Below are 24,418 nucleotides of genomic sequence, written 5' to 3'. Positions count from 1 at the left end.
GTATGGAGCGTTACGTCACTGGGTTGTTTGTTTGTTTGTGGGTAACAGAACCAATAACTCAGGGCACAATAACGGCACAAAAACTAAAATTCCGTCTAAGGAGTCCACTTTTGTGCTGCCTCTGGCTGTAACAACTATTTTTATGTTAAAACTGTCCACTTTCATTCTCTATTTCTTGCTGTAAGTGGTTCTTTGTTGTTTAGCTATAGCTGCACTGAAAGGATAAATGTTCGGTTTTGTGAGGACTGTGTGGAGGAGCAAATTCCGTACTCCAGTGGCTCCCACAGTCACCAGATCTCAGTCCAGTAGAGCACCTTTGGGATGTGATAGAAAAGGACTTTTGGATGAGCAGCTGACAAATCTGCAGCAACTGTTTTGCTATCGTGGGGCAACACACATAAACATACACACACATAATTCTCTGCACAGATTGTTGTCAAAAGGACAACAATCTGTTGTCAGCTGGACAACAGATTGTGCTGCATCTTTTCATCAGCACAGCATATTCATGGTGACACTGCCTCTGATTTAAGATAGTGGGTAATAATGTTTTCTACGAGCATTTGGAGCCTAAATTGTATTTATTTTATTCAAAAAATAAAATTCTAAAGTGCTGTAGCAATTTTTCTCCTGAAGATGGCAGCAAAGGCTCTGTAAAGAACTTCAGATAGTGTTTAAAAATGTCTTCCTACTGATGTTATGATGTTATAAACTTAAACACTTATAAACAAATTGGTTATTCAATATTTGGAAAGAATGCATGCTGGTTGATAATTTGAAATATTAATTTAACAATAGAAGATTTGTCATAGAAAAGGTGCAGAGTAGATGAACTGGCATTTCTTTTCTGAAAGTACAGTGTAGTTCATTTCATCAGCATTGAAATCAGTTCAGGTTAAAACACAATTCTGCTCATTTCTAATATTCCACGTGTTGTTGATGCTCCTAAATGGGCCAAATGTAGCTTTTTGTGGATGTGTTGAACAGAACAGTGGTGGCAGAACAGAAAGTGGTGGCACATAAGTAAATGCTTTAATTGTTGATATTGTTTGTTTTTACTGAAGTAATGGTTAGATTACCCATCAAATGATTTTTAACACATTTAGCCATGGACTGAGTGTCAACTTTGTGACTGTCATTGACGTTGAAAGCAATTTCCATGTAAAGAGGACCAACCATTAAAAAATGTGGGTAATATAAAGTTTTTACTGATTTTACCCCTTTTTTAAATGACCTCGACTTTGGTCCGGTTTTCACCTAAATCAGCTCAATCTGTTGTAGGTATCTGCCATCACACAAAATTTTAAAAATATCTTGAAAACGGTGGATTCTAATCAGTAAAAACTGATTACATACTCCCTCCTTCAGAGAAATATAGTGATATAAAATAGTGACATTAAAACAAAGGCATGTCTTAAAGCATAATTTCTTTGAATAACTCACACACATACTCACACACACACACACCTACAGACACCAAGTTACTTTTGCACAATACTCAGCATTTTGTACATTTCCGTCACACTGTCTTGTGTCTTTATCCTCCTGTTCTGTTTAGTGTTGCACTGTCTTGTCTTGGTTGGTTTTTTGCAATTTTTTGCACATTGCACTTTATGTGCTCCTGTGCTTGTCTGTTATATGTCATATGTAGCACCAGGGTCTCGGAGAAACGCTGTCTCATTTCACTCTGTACTGTACCACTGTACATGGTTGAAATGACAATAAAAGCCACTTGACTTGACTATTACATAAATATTTTAAATAATTTATACAATTTCATTATATGTAAACATGATTTCCTGTGGATTTGTTCATCTCTTTCCACAGCTTCACACTGGAAGGTCACTGATTAATACTAACAGAACAACCGACTTTCTCTTGTTACTTTTCACCATGTGTTAGGAAACCGTCTTGCCCTTTAGCATCACCTATAGGCCTTTGCCATGCCAGCAGTACAGCGACTGACATCATTTTTATAACCCTGTTTCAAATCTTTTAACTATTAAATATGATAAAGTTTTTTGGTAACATCTGGACTGATGAGACTGTTTACAGAAAGCATTATGATAATTATTTTAAAGGCTGCAAACTCTGTATTGCTAAGTTTATTAGTTTACTTATTTCTTACTTATTTCTTTTTAAACCGTATTTTATAAATATTTTAAAATTCAGAAAATTATTTTTGGTAAAGGTCCTTTACATTTGAGGTAGTTATTAATGGAATTATTAAGTCTTGTCATACCCCTTGGAGGAAGCACTCTAAATGCTGTTTTAGTTCAGTTTTTGGTTTTTTTTTAATTTAAAAAAGAAGAAGAAGAGCTCTAATTCCTGCTCTATCAGCGCCCGACATAGGTAAATTCAGTTTACAATTTTGCATAGATTGCACTACTCGAAGACAAGATTACATCAGATATTTCCTGAAGCGTCACCCATTTGTGATAAATATCATGTGCAGAAGCTGATCTACTTCACAGTTTTGTAATGTGTACTAAGTTACAAGGTTTTGGGGCTTCAGTTTTTTCTTTCTTTTCCAAACTTTTTGATATGCAGTTAGACCCTGATCCCATTTTGATTCTTATTGGACTGTCAGAACAATCTAAAAATCTTAAGAGCACACAGATTTCCCTCCTGTCCCATAGCCTAATGTGTGCAAAGAGACTGATTCTCCTGCAATGGAAGGTAAAATAAGTGCCCTCCTTGAAAGCCTGGATTTCAGTATTGACAGATACTCTTCATCTGGAAAGGATCCGCTACATTATAAACTACAAACTGGAGGACTTCGATCAGATTTGGAGGCCGCTCATTGAGTATCTGGAAACTATGAACAAATGAGAGCTACTATGTGGACTTCACCATTGGTTACAATAAGCTGATAGCACTCTGGGATAAGGGAACAGTTTGTAGGCTTAATGACGACCACGTTCACTGTGCTGTTTATTAGAGCCATCTTCAGCTCGTTCTTCACTTCCTTCCTGTCTGTGTGCACCTTTCTAAACAGTCAACACTGGAGCGTGAGGATGTTGTGTTTTATGCTGCTGTCCATCAGTCTCTAACAGGCCTGTCACTAAGATCTTGTTCCACCAGCGCTGTCTGAAGCTGTGCAAACACACAGTGGCCCGGCTCTCTCTTTCCTAGTAATCCTCCCTCATCTTCTCTGGAAGATGAAAGAGAGATAGAATTAATGTTGGTGTGTGAAAATGAATCAGTTTAAGCCCAAACAGCCTGGAATTTAATCCTTGTCACAGTGTGTGTGCAAGAAGCAGTGTATCTCACCTCAGTGAGAGCCTGCTAATGTTGCAGATCAATTTACCGTATACATTTCCTCGCCCGATAATGGTTTAAGCAAATCTGGGGTGAAAACATAGTGAATGTGGTATCATAGATAATATAAACTTAGATTAAAAAGTAAGGAAATGTGTGCTTGGTCGATTATTTCTTTGTTGTAACAATGCTTCTTGGCAATAAATCTTATACTGATGAAAGGCTAATGGTGCCACATTTGTAAGGAAAATACATTTGTGGAATGAGCAGTAGACATGAGTTTGTGGGTTGCAGCCATTAAACACTTGCCAAAATATCAAACTGTCGAATTCTTTAAATTTATTGTCTCAGTCTCCCCTTTGTCGATTGTTGAGTCATGTTGTGTGTGTAAAGGTGCTCCTGCTGTGTACTTCCTCTGGGTTTGCAAAACGACAACCACTTTCCCCATTATACATTGTGACACAATCATTCACTAAACATCAGGCCCGTTGCTCTATCAATGACATAGTTTTTCTTCTGCTTCTGGGAAGATGATTCATGTTTTTGTTCACTGTTTGCTTGAACATACAGAATGTAAATGCACAGGGTTACAGTCACATGCTGCACCTCGTCCTGATGAAACAAGTCCAAGCTTTGAGCCAGACTCTGTCCTCGCTGAGCTCTGATGCCTCCTCGGTCTCTCTATCCACCTGCTCATTGATTCACATCTCAGATGAAATAGATCATGTAAGCTTTAAATATGGCGAACAAAACCCCTCAACATATCCATAATATTTCTGTAACACTAATTCTATTTATCAGGAGATTTTGTAATAAATTACTATTGACTGGCTGGTGTGTGTTGTGTAATTCGCTGTTAGATATCATAGTATATTGAATGCAGATAAATTAAAAAAGTTGATAAAAAGTCACAGGATGGTCACATGATGACTGACAGTATTCACTCTGTTCCTCATGGAAAACCCAGTCAGGTAAAGAATTACCAGTAACTGGGCCAACTCCAGCGCTCCGTCTCTCTGTCCCAGTCTGGTGCAGCATCGGGCCATCCCCTCCATTACATCTCGTCTAATGGTCAGGTTGTTGTCAGCGATCCACTGCAGGCAGCTGCTGTAAACTGACGGGCATGAATGAAGACTTTTTACTATTGCATCATTGTTAGTTTGCATCAGCTGTATAGGTTTGTCAAGAATACAAATACTAGCTGAGCCTAAGCTGGATACTATTTGAGGAAGTGTTTGGTGTAAGAGAGCAAAGACTAATTTGAATGAGTGACAGTACCTGATAGTTTCCTTGTCTCACAGCCAGGTCACCTCTGAACTTGTAGACTTTCTGCTTCTCCAGAGAATCTTCAGTATCCAGAGCAGCACTGTCACAAAACCACTGCAGAGAGGAACAACTTTACTACACAGCATGAAGCTGTTAGAGGATGCTGCTCAGTCAGTCACTGCCAGAGAAGTACACGTCTCCACTTCTATGGTATTAAAAGTCCACAAGTCTCGTGCAACATTTGTGCAACGTTTTTGTCGTGCAACAAAAGTGTTACACTACATGTTGCACTACATTTTGCAACATTGTTGTTTGGCCTGCACATTATAATTCATGATAGACATTCATCTAAAATAGCAGGTACAGAACTGAGGTACAGTTTTGAATTTGAACTTCTTTTTCTTTGGACATCTCAGGCATGTGTTTTGTAAATTCATCGCTCATATAGCTCGTTGTGTTATCTGGCAAATTTTAGAGGAGTGCTTTAAGAGGATTTTGGTCTTATGGTTTCACCTTTTTAAAAAAAATCCTTTTTGAACATTTTCATAAATTAAACATTTTTAAACATCAAGAAACCATGACCATGTAAACGGCCCACGATCGAATGTATTCCAGACACCCTATATTGTTTAATACGATGTTGGCCCACCCTTCAGCTATACCAGCTTCAACTCTTTTGGGAAGGCTTTCCACAAGGTGTGTTTACGGGAATTTCTGGTCATTCTTTCAGCGAGTCAGACACTGATGTTGGAATGTTGGACAAGGAGGCCTCGTACACATCAGGAGGCCAGGCTCACAGTCTCTGCTCTCATTTATCCTCTAGTTCATCTAATTCCATGTCATCCATGTCTTTATTTAGCTTCTGTCATATTGGAACAGGAAGGGACCATCCCCAAACTGTTTCCAGAAAGATGGGAGCGTGAAATTGTCCAAAATGTCTTGGTATGCCGAAGCATGAAGAGTTCCTTTCTCTGATTATGGAGGTGATTAGAACACCAGAATTCAAAGATTTGGTTGAGTGAAAACTTTTGGCAAAATTGTGTATAAACACATATCAGCTTTTCTTGACACAAAACACAAATGTGCATATCCAGAGTGTCCTCCCAGCTAAAGAGATGACCGCGTACAGATAAGAAACACTTGCTTCTGTGCAGAAAGTACCATAGAAAGATCTGAAGTATCATATTTGACCTCTGACCTCTCCTTTGAGTTCAAAATAATAACATGTTCATTAAATGCAATTCAGGTAAAACTATACAAATTATGAATTAATAAAGGTTTCTGTGAGTTTTTTTATTTTATTTGTTTCACAGCACGTTTTCATGAGACATACATAAGCAAATCACTTCAACTGCCAAGCAAACAAATTGCTATTAACTTCTATTTATAAACTGCATTTAATTAGATTACAAACAAAACATAAAATTGTGTTATTATACCACAGAATGATATGGTTTTTTTTTATTTCACCACTGTTTATCTTCCTGCTACACTGAGCCTGAACCCATCACCTTTGATTTATTAGAGGAAAGTCTGCTACAACCCAACAAGCCACTACTGACACCTGTCTGACTGAATAAACAAAACCAATCCATGGATCTTCTTACACTGCACAGATGAAATTATATTTATTATAAACAGACTTCTTGTACCATAAATTGTTCCCACTTGTATTCATGGCAGCACTCATGCTACAGTCTGCTGTTCTTGTCTCATCTGGAGCCCACTGATCAAAAAATACACACTGATCGTTGACCCAGATCCAGAATCCGAACCCACAGATGTATTGAAGGCCCAGCCAGACAAAGGGAGTGTCAGCCTTCTGAGCCTCCAACCCAACCCAGCCCTGGGTCTCTTCATCAAGGATGGAAACCAGATCCATGTGTTCCTCTCTGCAGTGGTACAGGGCGTCTTCCCATGTCTTGTTCTCTTTAATCAGTTTAAATGGCTCTAAAAGGTAAAACATCAAAAACATGAAACTTAGAAGCATCAAACCAAACAGTGTTTCTGAGTGTCTAACATGCTGTGTTAATTCAAGCACATAATTCTTACTGTCAACATTTACACATTTATATTGACTCTACTGACTGACCAGTTAACTTAGTGGGTAAGAATGTTTTATTGTACCTTTGTTTCTGCCTTTCATCGTCACCTCAAACAGAATTACAAACCCAGATGTGTTTTTGTACACAGTTACGTAACGCCCCCACTTTGGTTCATTTTCACAGTTAAATGTATTATTTTCTCTACTAGTCTTTGTGTTGATTGTTGCACACCTGTAAAAAAAAGACAAAAGGTTGGACAGATGTACAGAAAGAGTTGTGTTTCTGGCTCTGTTTGATTAAATCATGCTGTAAACAGTGGAGACAGTCGAACAGCTGGATAATAAATGTGAGCTGCTGTCTGAGAACATTTTAGAAAGAAGGAAAACACCTACAAATAACCAACAAAGGAAAATGAGAATAAATAAAGATTTTTATATTCTACACATATACTTGATTATTACTCCAAACCACATCACATCATATTAGACCTCCTATTTCATTTGATAGAACTGATACAGGGTTATCTGTGTTACTGTATTACTGGGTTTAAAGACATTTAAGTGTTTGGTTGAATTTTCTGTTTAACAACATTTTCTCTATTCAGTTCTTTTCTTACTTTGAATGTGATATAAAATGTTGAAAATATTTTCCTCATTTGCTTTTGCTTTGCTTGTTTGCAGGTGTTTTCTAACTTGTAGTACATCAGCCTCTCAGCATCTCCACACCTATATTTTATTGTAGTATTTACACCAAACCCTGATAAGACTCTGAGATGATCAAAGGACACTTTTTGTTAGGATTCAGCACATCCAGCAGGAATCAGCTGTGACATCTATCATTTACATTCAATCAGCAAAATCAAGCCACAGAGGTTTCTCTACAGTCACTGTGAGATACAAATGTCACTACAAGCATTATAATCAAAGTGTTTTAGAACCAGAAAAACCTCCAATATTTTGTTTTCGGCTATTATGGACATGCTGGAGCCTGACTGAGAACAGAATGATTCAAAGTAAGATGAAGGTATTACTCAGTGGTGAAATTTCTCTCAGATGAGTTCCCGATGAGGATCCGAGCCCCTCTTAGATCAAAATTTGATTCATATTTGTTATAAATGGTGATGCAGGAAATTTCATATAGACCCAATAAGTCAACTGTCCACCAGCTGATGGGCTCAGTGGGTAAAGTGTGAGAACATCTCGTATTATTTCCGTCCAAAGCTCTGTCAGCGGTGTAGTTGACACCATTGTCTGTGTAGACTGAAGACTGAAATGCCACTTTGTCATCCAGTTTGATAGTTTCCCAGCCTGGACTACATCCTGATGATGTAACTGAAAGTAAAGGTAAAAAAAAAACAAAAAACAATGTCAGTGGTAATAATACTTCAGACTGAGGCAAGTGTTGTTATCTCCTTTCCACTCCCAAACACTTTTGTGGCAAATATTTTTATTCTACAAACACAAACACAAACGCAATTGCACAGAATCATGCTTATAAAAAAGGTTACTTATTTCTACGATACCATCATATTTTATATCATACAACTATAAGAAACTGGTTAGAAATGCACTCTTACCTTGATCCTGTTGAGTTGATCTTCCTGTGAAGTTTCAGAGAACGATGTAAGAATGAATGAATTACTGCCAGCTCTGATATTGTTGTTTGGTAATACAGCAGAAAGCACAGAATGTAAACCATCCTTCAATACTCAGGCAGAAATTAAACTGGCTTTACTAAAGTCAAATCCTCTTTAAACTAAATGAAATGACTTTGGAAACATCACTGTGCCAGGCAGGAACATTAAATGATCCACTTACCAATCAAAGTGATGAACAACAGACTCCACAGCATCTTTACTTTAGACTCTTTGCACAAATGTGTCCTCTAATAAGAGAAAGAAAAGACTTCTACCCTCACTCTGGAGTTTTCTGTAGACACACTGATGTTGATATGATCCCCTCTCTGAGTCACAGCTGAATTTGTACTTCTGTCACTTCCCTCATAGCTGCCAACATGAAAATACACATTTTACCTGTTTACACTCAGAGTGAGGCTGTTATGTTCAGTAGGCAAAGCATCCCCAGACTTTTACATCTGATTTGCAGATGTGAACATACCATGATTGTTATGATCACCATGTTCAACCAACATTGTGTGTGCATCCAAGTAGCTCCACATGCAAATACTTTAGCATAGCAGGAAATTTACTTCTCCTGTGGAGGCTGTGTGAATAGGTTTTCAGTGACATTTCCACAGGTGGATCATTGTGAAGGGAAACAAGAATATATGTTTTCATTTTTAACAGGACACTATGCCAGACTTTCTGGACAACATCTAAATTTAAACGTCCTGAAACTTCATGTTTCATCATTTAAAGCAAAATGCTTCTCACGCGTTCACATCCTTTGATCCAAATTTATTGGGTTTTGTCCTCAAACAAGTATAAAATATAAATCTTTTCTAAATCAACCTATCAAGCCAGAGCCTCAATAACAGCTGGGATTTTAAATTAACATTGCACACATTTCATGTCTCACAGCTGCTAGCTACAAGCTGAGGAGTGCAGGGACCACAGAGAGTATTTTCAGCCTTCTACAGCAACACTGGAGAAACAATCACACACCGGGATTAATCAAAGGTCATCACAGAAACTTTAAGTTAGTGGAAATGTTGGTTCCACAGACGCAGAGTAACACTGATTCGTAAAAGCCTCAGTAGGTCAGTTTTATTCAGAGAATCTTCTCCAGTCAAAGCGTATCAGGAGATTATTTACAGCTATAGGAGTTGGTACCGCAATTAAATTTAGGAGCGATATATTGAAATGGCTGCAAACCACTGATTAAAGTGGAGCGTACATGTGTTCGTCCTGCATTATCTGTGTCTGTGGAGAAACAACTGTAACTAATTACATCCAGTCACTGTCATGAATCAGCACAAACAGATCTGAAGGTACACAGAGTTCTGATGGAGAGGAGAACATTTGGGATCCAAAGCAAACTGCACCGATATGAAGGAAAAATCTGATCAGACAACAGAAGGTAAAAACTTTACAGTGAGATTAGAAAAAAAATCAATTCATGTCGACAGTTATTTTCAATTCTGACAAGGTGTATTTTGTAAAACCAAAAAGCTGGCAGCTGTAGAGTGAAAACATCTGGATTGCTGTAAGAAACATTCAGCTAACTACCTTTAAATACAGAAAACAAGTGAGGACTATAGCAGAAGTACAGCAGGTACAGATATGACATATGAGCGTAATAGGACCGCAGGTAAACTACTCAGATCACAACGTTAGCTTTTAGCTCTACAGCACAAGGTTAACTGGGATACGTGATGAATGCTGGATATAAAATCATAACTCAGTGAAAAGACACGGCAACCTCGACATAAGCTACACATTTGTGTATTTATATGCTGTACAGAACACTCAAGAACAGTAAGGCCAGATTAGACTTTACCAGAAAAGATCTTTGGACAGATGAAGCCAAGATTAATTTGCACCAGAATGATGGGAAGAGTATCTGTCAAACATGGTAGAGGCAGTAGAATGATATTTGCTGCTAATGGGACCGCATCACTAATGTTTATTGATGATGTGACTGCTGACAGAAGTAGCAGAATGAATTTTAAAGTGTACAGGGCCTTAGATTCACCCAAATGCTGTAAAACTGAATGGACAGATCTTCACAATGCAAATGTACTAATGACCCAAAGTATACTGCCAAAGTAAGCGAAGGTGGCTGCAGTAAGAGGGCACTCTCAACTTCCCATGTTTATAATCTGCACTGTCATTTTATCATAATAAGGACTTATTAATAACTATGTATGTTCAGAGAATGTTTATTTTCATATTTTCAATGTCTAAAAGAAAAAAATACTGGCTCATCAGTTGTGTTCTAATTAGCGCCTCAAATATGAACAGACTATTAGCAAGCACAAAAAAAGGTTCAGGTTCATTCAAACATTAATCCAGCTAACTGCATGTCTTTTCTCTGGAGTTATGATTCTACATTTTTGCAAACAAAGTACCAAAAAGCCACTTGTGCACAGTGAACTCTAAAAGTGATTCTAATTAAAAACACTAATCTATTGTACATATTGAGCCTGTCTTGCTAACAGGAAGTCCACTGTTGACTGGATAGAGTTGCAATGACAGTTTTCATAGATAGAAACATATAAAAACCATTCAAAACAGATTGACTATAATAATGAAACAGCACACTGTAAAAGACTGTGGGCTGGATACCTGGGGGCAGCATGAAGCCTAACCTGTAGACCAAACCGAGTGCTGACCGCCATTTTGTACCATGTGTAGACATTAGCATATGAGATAATAAATGCTTAGAAAAGAGCACAAAATGGCTGCACTTGGGGTTTAAAAAAAAAAAAATGTTGTGCAAAATAGAAATAGGTCATTAAAATAAGCCCCTCTAAACTAAAAGTAGCTCAAACTTAGCAAATATTCCAATGATTTGAGCAACATTTTCAAAAGAAAACAGGTCCTCGAATCGCATTTTTAAGCTACATTTTCAGTTTAACCAGGATGAGGCTTCTACTGTGCCAAGTATACCAACCCCAAATATGTACAAATGTTGTTTGTCTTGGTTATTGCATGCAGTATTAGACAAAAGTATTCTTTAAAACAGTGACTCTGTTATTTTCATGACCAGGCACTCGTCACATGATGACCAAACAGATAAAAGTTTTCAGCTGGATTAAAGCTAAAGACGTTGGCTAATCTAACCGAAGTGTCTTCTAGTGCGACAAGTGCCTGGGGATACCTTCCAAACACTATCAAAATTCAGAACTTCGAGGTGTCTGTTTAAGGACTTAGAACTGAAGTTACCAATGTTAGCTTCAGTGTAGCTAGGCATCTAACAGCGCCAGCAGAAAGCAGAGCTCGGTCATGCATCATCATTAGTTTGAACAAGCTTTCCTTAAGTTTACTGATTTGCAAAGTTGAGAGTTGGTGAAATTCTGTTCAAAACAAGCGACGAGCCAGGTAGGCACAAAGGTTAACCTGCAAAGCTTCATCAGTCTCTCTCTCCTGTCAGTGAGGAACAGCAGTCGGGACAGTTCGCAAAGAGTTTGTAAAGAGTCAAGAAAACAGAGAGTGGAGCTTTATTTGGTAGTCTTCTCGCCGCAGAGGGAAAGCTGTGCCACGTCTTCATCACAACGATTCCTCCGATGAGAGAAAGCAACTTTATCCAAGAATGTCTTTTAGTTTTCCGAAGCGTTTTTCAGTCTTTTGACAGAGTCCCCTTGCCTCTGTGCCTGCTTACGCTGCAGACAATTTACCGAGACAGAGAGACAATGCGACACCGCTAATGTTTACGCCTTGGGAAGAGCACATCATGTATTAGTCACTTATTTGACAAAAGAGCACAGGAGGAGAGGGGTAAAGCAGCGGGAAGGGGCGTGTAGGAACAAGAGGGAGACATGGGAAACAGTTCCCTTGATTTAAAGCAGGATTACAAGACAAATAATGCAAATGCATTTTCACACCAAGAAATCTTGAAAAATTGGGCTCAAATTGTGCAATTTAGTGAAACAAAATGATGGGTGATTGTTCTATTATTTTCAGCCATATAAACATCCAACTAGGAAACACATATATTATTAAAAAAGGGATTAAACTGGTAACATTACAGGTTAGTACAAATAAAAAAAGGCAAAACACTGGTTCAGTTTGTAGTCGTACAAAACAGATTTGGTCTTCCATTTCATGGAATTAAATGAGATTAAGGTGCCTAATCAGTATTTAGTCCACTATGAACACAAGTGGACAAAGTGCATTGATTTTTAAAGTTTACTTTAGGTGCTTCAGGTTTTTCTCTTCAGTGCAGAAAGGAGTCAGATTGTTATTTGAAATGCTGCCTAACTGTTTTTGTTTTGTTTTCTAAAGTACGAGTCAGACCCATCATGATTCACAGGCCTCATATCATTGATTTGGTGCTAACTGCAGTCTTGCTAAGGTGAGAGCTTGCTTTTATTTGCACGGTTTTATGGAAACTCTGCCTCAAATCATCACAGGGTCTCCACTAGTAAAACACTGCAGCAAAGTTTTTGCGTCTGTATAGCTATTTCACTGGAACCAGAGGTCCATCTCCCAGTGGCCCTTATTTAGTGCACAAATAGTGCCTTTGTAGCTCACTGCCCAGAAGACACCACATTCAACTTCACATAAACTCTCTCATACTCATGATCTACACAAGCCCCTTTAAAAAGGTCAGAACAGGTCACGGGAGGTGTTTTATCAAAAGGTGAAAGCAGTGCATATTAAACGCATTCTTTCCCATCCGACCTGTAGATGTTATGTTAAAAATCTATAAGAGTAATGAAACAATGAGCAAGTATAAAGGGAAGACTTGAATAGACATCCTGTGTTATTTAATGCCTGGCCTTTGCATCCATTCAGCATTAAGGTACTTTTTTCTCATATCATTTCACACAGATCATCAAATTCATGTCAGCTCGAATAACCTGCTGATTCTCTTGATCAGCTCTTCACAGGTGCTAAAAAACAGGTAAAATGAAATCCCACAGTCATGTGCTGGTTTCACTGGATACACTGCTCAGCAGTGACATCTAGCTGCGATACATTTTCAAGCACCTTTTTAAGTACAACTGCTCAGAGGAGGCTGGGCATTCATAGAATTACAAATTGAAGTTTGAATTCAGGCCCTTGCTCACAACTTCTCAAACACTGCTTTCAGAAGAAAAGTAGCGTCAGTGTGTGAATGGGGGCAGCTTAGTAGCTTCATTTAAACAGGCAAGGAGTGCAAATTAGCAAGGAGCAAAATCTGTCACTTAAAACAGTTTGCTTTCTTTAAAAAAAGGGTTTAATGGATGCAACATATTTTGGATACCTGTCTCATTGACAGTTGTCATCCTCAGCTCAGCTTGAAGATTGTGTTTCACGCCATTCCTCTTGATAAAACATTATGTAGGTGCTGCTTTATAATCGTTATCAAAGTTTCATGTGCCACTGTGTGGGGTCGGATTCTTGTTTTCATCTTAGTTACAGTGAGAGATTGAGCTAAAGCTAATAGTCCGTGTGTTAGTGTCACGTAGACGTGACTCAGAAACAGCTTGAAAAGCAAATGAATGTGGAGAACTACACATGCAAATCAGTGGATAAAAACACTTGGTCTAGCTAACTGCCGTCCAGCGTCGATTCCAAACAGTATTTCTTGTAACATTCAGTTCAGCTTCACCCTGCTTCCCCACAATTGCTAGTCTTCAGAAACGGACAAAGATTTCTTGACGCTGCGTGACGGCTCCCAAACCTCACTGTCGTCTGTGTCATCACCATCCTCCTCCTCGTCCTCCTCCTCATCTTCTTCATCTCCCTGCCCTGCGCCTGTCTGCTCGTCGGTGGCCATTGACTCTCCCTGCGTCTCCTCTTCATCCTCCTGTGTTCCTTCGTCTCCATCAGTCCTCCGTGCGCTCGGTTCCAGGAAAGGATCTAACCCCACGTCCAAACGTCGCTGAACCTCGGCGAACCACTCCCTCACCTTTCAACAAACAGAGAAAGAGGAGGTCATGACCTCAGAAGGTTATTTCCCAACTTTGAGGTGGTTGACAATACTTTCACTTTATAGTGACTTTACTAGTGAGTGTTAATGACATGAAGACCAGTTAGGTCCATGTAACCCTTAGTAAGTTTTCTGGAACAGTCCTGATTATCTTTTAACTAGTGGCACAGAGACACAACCCTAGCCTCAGGGGGTCACAAGTTAGCATAGTGCTGGTCCCAAGCCAGGATAAATGGAAGGTTTGCCTCAAAAAAGGCATGTGGTGAAAAATCTGTGCCAAATATCAAATCTGTGTCAAATAAAGTGGACTCATTCATTGCGGTGACCCATGGAGAAATAAGAGAGCAGGCAAAAGTACTTTAACTCATTATCTTTTGACTAAATATACATTATTGGGCCACATCTCTTAATCTTTGAATTCAGGTTTTTTCAGTGCCATTGCAGCAGATGTACAATATCAAGCAACTAGCATTGCAGAGGGCCTTTATAAACATTTGTGAAAGAACGGGTTGTTCTTCAGAGCTCACTGAATATAAGCGTGGTGCTGTAATGGGATCTCGTCACTGAAAACATTTCCAGATATTTCTAGATAGAGTGTTTCACAATCAGTGGTAAGTGGTAATATAGCAAAGTGGAAGTGTTTAGGAACCACAGACACTCCGCTGTGAAGTGACAGACCACGGAAAGTTACAGAGCGCTCTGCTGACTCAGTAACTGCAGAGATCCAAACCTCCTTTGACATTAACATCAGCATCCCAGTGTCGACTGGGAGCTTCATTGCACTGATTTCCATAACTGAGCAGCTCCTTTAGATGTTCTATGTAGGTGGCCCAGTATTTTGTCTATACAGTATACTGTGGTCCCTCGCTATAACGCGGTTCACCTTCCGCAGCCTCACTGTTTTGCAGATTTTCTTTGTGCAATTTTGCATGCTTTTGTTTTTTTTTTTACAGCGCATTGTGTTCCCCGTCCTGATTGGCTGTAGCCCATTGTCAATCAATCTCCTCCATGCCATGTCTCCTGTACAGTACATAATGCGTTCAGCTTGTCAAATTTCCACAAATCTTTCATTGCTAGCAGTTTGACTCTGAAGTGCTGTACTGTATGTTTGTAAGTTTTCTCCCAAACAAACACAACAATGCCGATGAAACGTTTAGCACCGCCAAAGGCATCCGCGGGTGCCTTTGGTTTCATTCTATAATACTGGACTTACTTTTCTACAAAGGTTTGAAGTTTGAGAGTGTTTAAACAAGAGAGAAAAGTGTAAAAATGTTCATGCCTGTCTGAGAAAAGTGTATGAAGTGTGTAGTGAGGGGTTTTACAGCCTTAAAACATCTATAATAACTGTACAAAAATTAAATTGGCTACTTCACGGATTTCACTTATACCGGGTTATTGTTAAAACGTAACTACCGTGATAAACATTGTATACCAAATCATCTCATAATGGATTTTTTTTAGGTAAAAACAAAGTATTTAAAACCAGAATGTCAATAATACAGAAGCTTATCAAGCTCATAATCCAACACAGTCCACAGGCTACTGTAATGAGTGAAGAACAGAAAGGAGTCTAAGGAGCTTGAAAAGAAAAGCGTCTGGACTTTTTTAAGTTGCTTGAAGTCATTTCACCTCTCATCCGAGAAGCGTCTTCAGTTCTAAAGAACTAAAGAAGCTTTTCTTTCCAAGCTCTTTAGACTACAATGACCTGGATGACTGAGAACCTTCACAAACAAACAAAAAGGAGGTCACAAGTTTTCCTGTTACTATACTAACTATATTGCAAAAACTAAAGATAATTAAAATTCACAAGAATGCACACAAACAATCATATTCATAGTTTTATAGGCACTTTTCCCAAGAATCGCTACTCCACCTAGGGCAGGGGCGTCCAACTCCAGGCCTCAAGAGCCAGTGTCCTGCAGGTTTTAGATATCACTCTGGGTCAACACACCTGAATCTAATGATTAGTTCATTACCAGGCCTCTGGAGAACTACAAGCCATGATGAGGAGGTAATTTAGCCATTTAAACCAGCTGTGTTGGATCAAGAACACATCTAAAACCTGCAGGACACCGGCCCTTGAGGCCTGGAGTTGGACACCCCTGCCCTAGGTGGAGTAGCGATTCTTGGAAAACATGCCTATAAAACTATAAATAGAACCCTGACACTGAGCAGAATTTAGGTGAACACCTTTTAAGTGATCACTGTGCAAGTTTCTCTAAAATCTGACCAATATTTGTAATTCTTGTGAATTGCACTATGAAGGACAGATGGACAGATGCCTCACCATTGCATAAACTCATCAGTCCATTTGGCTGGATGAGCTAAAATAAATAGTAAGGATTTTAAAGAAGAAATATTGTTCAATTCTGCAGTTACTATTATTATTATTATTTTACTTTCCTCACCTAAGAGGAAAGGTGGTCCTAGGAGAAGACTTACCTGTTCATAGCTCATGTTGGTCTTGGTGACGAGCTCGTCCAGATCTTGCTCATTGAGGAAGTGGTGCTTCAAGTAGTACTCCTTCAGGATCTCCTTCCCAGTCTTGAACTTCTTTGATGGGGTTGGCTTGTCGACATCTGAACTTAAAGAGGTGGACCTTCTTGGCTGCTTCCTGGTTCGGGATCGTCCCCACCCACGATTTCGTCCACGTCTTTTCCGACTGCCGCTTCCCAGTTTACTCCCACCTCCGCTGTTTGGTCCTTCGATGTTGCCACTTTGGTATTGAAAGAACCATTTCAGGTTTCCGTTCTTCCAGGAATACCGAGAGTCCCCGAACCAGCTGACAATGTAGGAGCGAGGAAGGCTGCTTTCCTCTGCCAGCTGATCGTACTCCTCTGGTGTGGGCCACTGGGTCCGAACAAAGGCACTTTTCAGAATATGGAGCTGCTCCGGAGTCTTTTTACTCTTGTCTTTAATGTCCTTCTTGTTGCTGCTGGGCAACTGCTTGGTGCGATTCCCAGGAGGAGTTTGACTACCTTTTCGAGATGAAGAGGCAGGAGGCGAAGAAGAGGCCATTCCTCCTGTTCCTCCCCCTTCTCCTGCTTTTGCTCCATCTGTTTCTATTTTTCCTCCTTCAGAGGAATCTGGAGATGAGGTGCTGACGGATGGCATTTTTCGTCTCTCAGTGAACCAGGCGTCAATTTCCCTCCGCGTCAGTTTAGTCTCCGTCCTCAAACGGCTCAGCTCTTCATCTGAAGGTGTGGTGTTCTTCTCGAAACTCTCCTCCAGCACCACCAGCTGCTCCGGGGTCTTCTCCTTAAACTTCTGCAGGGTAAAGTCCGGGAATGGGTTCCACGTTTTGGGCCGGGTCTCCTTCTCCTTCACGGGAGGTGTACGTGGAGGATGGGGTGATGTCGGGGTCTCGTCGCTGGAGTCGATAACAATGGTGGTGTTAGCAGTGCTGCTACATGTGCCGCCACTTCTACCACCTCCGTCGTGAAACACAATGACGTGGCTGTTCTTGGAGTTGCGCTGGTTGTACCTGGTGTCACTGAACCACTTTTTAATCTCCCCTTTCGTCAGGTTGGTAAGTTTCATCAATCGGGCAATTTCAGCATCTGTGACAAAGTGGTTCTTCAGGTAGCTGGCTTTCAGCTCCGCCAGCTGCTCTTTGGATTTCTTAGGTCGCATGCTGAATGTGTCAACACTGAGGGCTGAGTTCTCCTTAGAGACAGAAGGAAAAGGTTACATTTTAATCACATTTTTTCCCTCAACACAGTTCTAGCTGAAAGAAACACCATGAGGTCATTTTTGTGTACTGATTATAAAGCCATTCAACGTTCTTGTTGGTAGCACTGAGCTGTAAGTGCTTTCCACACCTGTGGTGAAAGAGAGGGAGGCTGGATAGTGGTAGCCCGCTTCAGCTCACTGTTTGTCAGGGTGGGCTGGCAGGAAACTCTGCTGGAGCTCTGGGACTGGCTAGGCAACCCTGCCACTGTCAGGGTGATGGGACTGGTCACTGGAAGGTTGCCTCCTGGGCCAACCTACATAGCAGCAGAAAAAATAATAATAATAAGGGACAGAGATGTGATGTTTTATTTAAAGGGAAAACATGTTTATAAAACAAAAGTGGTTTTTAAGTGTTTAACCGCTGTAATGTTTTCATGTACTTGTGTTAGTGGCTTTTTTGGCAAGACTCCAATTCCCATCTCCTCTCATGTCTGGCTAAAGACCAAAATCAACAGAGGTCAGAACATCCAGCTCACTCAGAAAGAATTCAGTTCTCACACACCAAAGTGAGAGTAAGAATTCACCTATTTGTTCTGCATTCATTTGGTATAAGAGGCTCGGTTCCAGAGATGCAACGCAATGTCAACATTGGGTGTAAAAGCAAGAGGGAAGTCTGTGTGTCCATCAGTACTGTTGTTTCTGAGTGGCTAATTTAGTATTACTGGAATTCAGAATGCAATCGAAGCCAGCTTTTATGGAATTGGTTTTTCAAACAGTTAAAGTGATGTGCTCATTTTCAAATCGTCACTGTGATATCAACAGGACAGCTATTCATATGCACACACCTTCTTAGATGGATTTGTAATTGATTACTCCTTTCTTTGCATTACATTACTACTCATTCCGACTAGTTCATTATATCTGAGACAAGGTGAAAAGCTGAGAAGCCCAAGGCAGGTTAAGGCTGGGTCAAATGTAACACGTGTTTTTTCCTTACCTACCTGTGTGAACACGAGGCCAGGCTGGCCCACTATCTGGCAGGTCTGAAGGATGGACTGCAGGCCGTTAGCAGCCGACAGCTGGTGAGCAGGTATGACAGTGATGGTCTGAGGCACAGTGTGCACCGTGCCATTAAACTGCTTCCTCCTGGCCTCTTCCACTTCTTCTGGAGTCCAGCTGACACCGTGCTTCAGCCTCTGAGCTGAGAACCACACCTGCGACACAGATCGAGTACATCTGACTCTAATATTTTGTTTTAAAGTATACTTTAAAACAGTCCGTTTGTAGATGAAAAATGGGAATTCCAATTGAGGTACCTTTACACTTGTAATACAACAAGTAATACTACATAAAAAAAAAGCTGATGGCCATAATAAACAAGTAATAATCAGTAATGAGCCTCTGAATTCCATACTGGTGAATCACTAATATATCAGATTTGAGCCCTATTTACTTAAATGTGTGAAAAAATTCAAAGTAAGACCTAAGAAATCAAGAAACCTTTATGAGCAGAGGTAATCTACTTCATGTACCTTGATCTGTTCCTCTGTGAACTGTGTCTGTGCTGCCAGGCTGCTGATCTCAGCCATGGAGGGGTAAGGGAACTTCTTATATGTGGTGCCCAGCAGAGGGTTGGTGTCCATAGTGGCACTGTAGGAGGGGATGCTGCTGAGGGGAATCAGCAGCTGGGGCTGAGCTGCTGCTGTGTTTTGCTGGGCCTGGAAGGCAGAGAGCACCTGGAACAAAGACAGAGAGGGATGGAAATGAGAAATGTCGTCCATGCAGAGTGGCTAAAGGAGAGATGGTGTCCAAGCTGTATTTGGCAGGCTTCTGACCAGCTGAAGTGTTCCTGAACGAGACAATGAATATTTATCAGCTGAAGGGCTGCTATTATGCTGTTGATATTTAACATTACAGCAACCCTTTGTTCAAAAGCTAGCAGCAGGTTTTAGGTACAGACCGCTGCTGGGTCTCGCCACATGCATTAATTGCTCACAGACACTGGTAAAATTGGAATTCGTACAGCTGTAAAACACTTGACATTATATAGTCTCTACCTGTGCCAGACCAGCAGGCAGGACTGTGGGATTTAAAATGGATGACTTCCTCTGCTGTTCTAACTGCGGGGTGACCAGCAAGCCACCTCCCCCGAGCTTCATGGAGTCGTGCATGAGCATCTCCACAGGCGTCATCGGCCCCAGAGGAGCTTCGATGGGTTCCTGCTCCCCTCCCAACTCTCCCTCGCCACCTCCTCCAAAAGCCTCCGCCGCCTCGTCTGCCGATTTCAGGGACACAGCGATTCTCTTGGGTTCAGATTTGGTCTTCATCCTCATGATCGGGGTCTTGCTGAGAGAGATGGCAGCAACTGCCGCGGGGTCTGCTCCCCCCTCCTCAGGGGTGTCACACTGTTGCTCGTGGGTGGGCTGGTCGCTGCTCAGATCCTCAGGAGGATTTGTAGTGCTGCTTTTCAGTGACGGACCGACGGCCTCTCTGTTGTCTACAGTAGATACACCAGGTTCATCTGTAGTATAAACAGTAACAATAATGCAGCATTCATTATTTACAGCACATCTGTGTATACTAAGTATATTTCAGGTTTGTCAGGTTGAGAATGAGTCCAAGAAAGTGTCTTACCCGAATCTGGTGGAACAGGGACAACAACTACAGCATGCCCCAGCTCCTCTGCAGTAAGCCCCTCCTCCGTTCCCTCCTTCACCTTTCCCTCCTCCTCCTCCCCAGCGTCTTCCTCCTTCGTTCTTTCTGTTTTCTCCTCCACCTCCTCCTGCTCAACCACATCAGAGGGCACCACCATGCAAGGTGTGGTGGATTTCCGGCGGCTCGACATTGTCAAACCAAACTTTTTACTTCTCCGGCAAAACTAGATGTGTGGCAGAACTGCCGAGACTCACATATCGCAGGCAAACGTGCTCCCACTTTAGAGTCCTTGAATTCTGTATTTCTGTTGAAAAACACACACACAGACAAAACAATTATTCAAATAATCTGCCCACTGTTGCTTAAGCGTTCCTATTGTTGTTATCAAATCTTTCCTTTGCAGCCAAAGTTAAGAAACTGTGTGTGGGACACGAGTTCAGTTTTCAGCTAATAAAAACAAGTCGCTGTGCATTTGTTACTGAATTGAGTGTTTTAAAAAGGGAAGTAGGGAAGGGCATTACAAGTAAGCCCAGGCTATTTAACCTGAGTGAATGCAGGTTTGATTAATTACGATGCGCAATTAAGGGAAGGCTCAAAACTCCAACTTGTTCTTACAAAATGATTGGACATGTTTTTATTTATTGTTTCTTTTATTCTTTGTCTTTGGTGTCGTTAACAAATGACTTCAGTCCCTCAGTTTGGACGGGCAATCCTTGGGAAAGCTGCAACACCACAGTCTGTCACATTCGGCGAGTGTGCTATTTTAAGAACAGAAGCTTAATGATTGCCTAAATGTCATGCATTTAGGAGACATCTATGAACTGGAGCTACAACTGCTGCACCAGCTTTGTACAATTACTACCTTCAGGATATGATTCATAAAACCCACATAAGACTTTCACTTCATCTTTAAGGCTTTTACCACTTAACTAGCAGTAAAGGTGTCAATGACAGTGGGGTTAACCCTTTGATACTGTTACCAGTTTCAGTTTAGAGCATTACTATGGAATCATGCTGGCAGGCAGCAGTCACTATTTAAGGTTAAACAATCACCCAAACAAATCATTAATTAACACAGTTTGTTCCACCCTATGTTGCAGATGAAGTCCCCATGAGGTGATGTCTTTTTCATCTTGAATGAAGTTATGCATCATGTTCATTCATCAGTTTACTGTAATATGTGTCTTTAATTACTCGATGTGTGATGTGACTTAATGATGATGTTATAACAGTGAGACAACTAGGCCAATTAAGCTATATTTTTATATAGTGCACTGCACAGACTATGAACTGCACAGTCCTTCAGATGATGATGTAACTGCATGAAATTGTGAGGCGAAACTAAAACTTGATCAGCTGAGTTCTCTGCCTCCTAAAGTCATCACAGACACTTGTGAATTTATACCAGACGTTAAAAGAGAGATACTGCAACAGCAAACATGGTGGTACAAGCATAACTTCAAGGAGTGAGAAGACTGTTAAAAACAAAATCTCATTTTAAGGCAAATTCAGCAAAATTTTAAGCATTTTTTATCAGATTTGATCAGTGATTTGATACATGTGGTGTATTTGACCGTTGAAAACAAGCATAATTCAGACAGTGCTTTAAAGTACCTGTGCAAATAAGCAATGTCAAAAGCATTATGAGATGGCTGCCTAGTGGTTGAGACTTGCCTCTAAAAGGACTTTGATTATAGTTACCGTGTATGAACACATGTTATTAACAGGTTATTATTAGGCTATTAATAACAGGTATTACACATAACACATTGGGCACAGAAGGTAACAAGAAATAATTATACAGGACTTAAAAAGGGGCCGCATCCTCATATGCAGTCACGTGAAAAAATCTGAACAAGCAGAGACTGCATCTGCTTTGAAACAGTAAATCCAGCTGAAGAAGATATTCAAATAAATGACAGTAAATTTACATTTAGATAAACAAAGGAGATCCATAAAATTAGAGTCAGGTGTTTGAGATTAGGTGCCAGTGATAACAACCTTCTTAGGGAGTGACGGTTGAGTTCTGTTTATTTAAACTTTGACATCTGTGATCTTGAAGTGTGTGGTGTCATCCTGTCAAGGTCTAAAGAGCCCTTTGAGGCCTTCAGAATACGTGTTGTAGATGTGGAGACTATAAGTTTGGCAAGGGGTTTAAAAAGACCTCTAAAATGATTTTAATTTATCAGATCAGGATATATTCCAGCAATTATAGTAGGGGGATAATATCAAAATCTATTTCATTATTTACATCTTGCTCTAAGGCACAGATTTCCTGCTCAAAACTAATATTTGAATTCACTTTGCACGTGTCTTTGCGAATTAAGAGTTTAACTTAACAGCTTATGGATGCCAGGTCGTTGACTGTGACACAAGTGCAACAGCAAATAAGCAAACAATTCCCTCTTACACGCCTCTGCACACGCTTTGGGCCAACTTCTCCTGACTTGTTGCTGGTAAAGTCACCCTAACAGATTACACAGAGGTGTGGACGGCATGCTACACTGCTCTGCCATCATGCGCTCATTTGCATCAACTGTTAGCAACTCAATAATGTGGAGGTGTGAGCTAGCTCATTCGTTATAATTATTAATGCCACGTTCAAGCTACAAATTATTAAACAAAATAAGGTTACTTCGGCTCTAAGGCATCCGACACGTACAAAAAAATGGGCCAACTAGCCAGTGTTAGCCGGGCCAGTCATAATTATTGATCACGTCTGGCGGTAAACTTACTGGAACTACTGAAATGTGCACTGTGTTGCTACCAGGCTGTCGAGACAAGGCGAGGAGTGATTTCCTGGGTCTCAGCAGAGCAGCTCTCAGCTCCTCTCTGGTGGTATCTGTCGGCGTCTCTGCTTTCCCCCCGGCTAACCGCTCAGACCCGCGCCTGGCCCGGGACCGCAGCAGCGTTAACGTTATCCGGGCAAGCGGGTCTTCCCAAACCCAGCCGAGGGAGGCAGACAGACAGACGGACCGGTCTAACGGCTACGGCTGTCGTTGGCAGATGCTGGAAAACACCGGACATCTCCCTCTCTCCTCGTCGGAGCAGGTTACTTCACGCCAAAGGGGGGGCTTCTTTGTCAAAGTTGAACCACCGAACGCACGGGAGTTACATTCATACCGTGGCTGTGCTGTTTGCTGACCCAATTCTCTGATTTTTTTTTTAACGGCAGATTTTTTTAATGATCAAACGGCGTCATCATTCAATGTAATACGTCCTGACGTCATTCCTCGGCGACTCTCTCTCTGTGCTCTTAAAAATTTTGGGGAGAAATTTTAGGCTAAAAAATGCCCAATATTACAGCACTACAGTGGACTCGGTGTGAGCTTGTTTTAGCCGTGGTATCCTTAGAGAGTAACTGCGTTTCAAACAGCGTGTGCGGCGGGCCGTAAACTCATCATTTCCCCGATCCGGCTGCGTGCCAAAATGTCCTTACATGACCTGTCAGGGCACGATGAGAAGCTACTTAAGGACAACACTGACAATGCAGACTTTCCTTTCAACACACGCGATACTGTGTACAGTTGCTGTTCAGGCTTTTCTCGTGATTATTTTCACTTTTGAAAAAAATAAAAAGGTTATAATGTAAAGAGCTTTTTAAGCTGCCATGAAAAATGCCTTTGATATATTTAAAATGAAACGAGGTTGTCGCCTCCTTTTGGCTATAAACAATAACCAGAATGTGCCAGAGTATAATACAACTGATAAGTCATACAAGGAAGCGCGGTATAACTGGATAAACACTAAAGGATGCATTTACTTCGCTTTTTGTTATCAGTTAGTTATCACTGGCATTACACAACAAAAATCAGTGTGTGGATCATTTTAATTGCACTTCATTGAGTTAATGTGCCATAATAAAGTCACAGGTTGTTAGGAGACAGGTTACGAGCATCTGTGGAGGCATAAAGGCCTAAAATGGGGTCTCGTTTAAAAAAAATCCTGGATCCTCATTTCCCATAATGCAATTATTTAATC

At 40.6% G+C, this 24,418-nt stretch overlaps 2 protein-coding genes across 2 annotated transcripts; both read right to left on the bottom strand.

The window, feature by feature from the left end:
* Positions 1-5,813: 5,813 nt before the first annotated feature.
* On the bottom strand, positions 5,814-9,080 carry LOC102080945 (uncharacterized). The gene is made up of 5 exons (XM_019364642.2): positions 8,390-9,080; positions 8,149-8,172; positions 7,603-7,903; positions 6,655-6,803; positions 5,814-6,477 (listed from the first exon to the last, which is right to left on the bottom strand). The coding sequence occupies exons 1-5, from the start codon at positions 8,421-8,423 to the stop codon at positions 6,131-6,133; spliced, it is 855 nt and encodes a 284-aa protein (XP_019220187.1). The 5' UTR covers positions 8,424-9,080; the 3' UTR covers positions 5,814-6,130.
* A 1,045-nt stretch (positions 9,081-10,125) lies between these two features.
* On the bottom strand, positions 10,126-23,995 carry zhx1 (zinc fingers and homeoboxes 1). Its single transcript, XM_005450645.4, has 8 exons — positions 23,173-23,995; positions 20,417-20,741; positions 19,840-20,303; positions 19,315-19,518; positions 18,784-18,996; positions 17,932-18,096; positions 16,553-17,776; positions 10,126-14,089 (listed from the first exon to the last, which is right to left on the bottom strand). The coding sequence occupies exons 2-8, from the start codon at positions 20,625-20,627 to the stop codon at positions 13,808-13,810; spliced, it is 2,763 nt and encodes a 920-aa protein (XP_005450702.1). The 5' UTR covers positions 20,628-20,741; positions 23,173-23,995; the 3' UTR covers positions 10,126-13,807.
* Positions 23,996-24,418: the final 423 nt, after the last annotated feature.

The sequence above is a fragment of the Oreochromis niloticus genome, linkage group LG11 (assembly GCF_001858045.2).
Source record: "Oreochromis niloticus isolate F11D_XX linkage group LG11, O_niloticus_UMD_NMBU, whole genome shotgun sequence".
Lineage (NCBI taxonomy): Eukaryota > Metazoa > Chordata > Actinopteri > Cichliformes > Cichlidae > Oreochromis > Oreochromis niloticus.
Note: the sequence above shows the minus strand (reverse complement) of the source record. Positions and strands in the feature narration are given on the sequence as shown.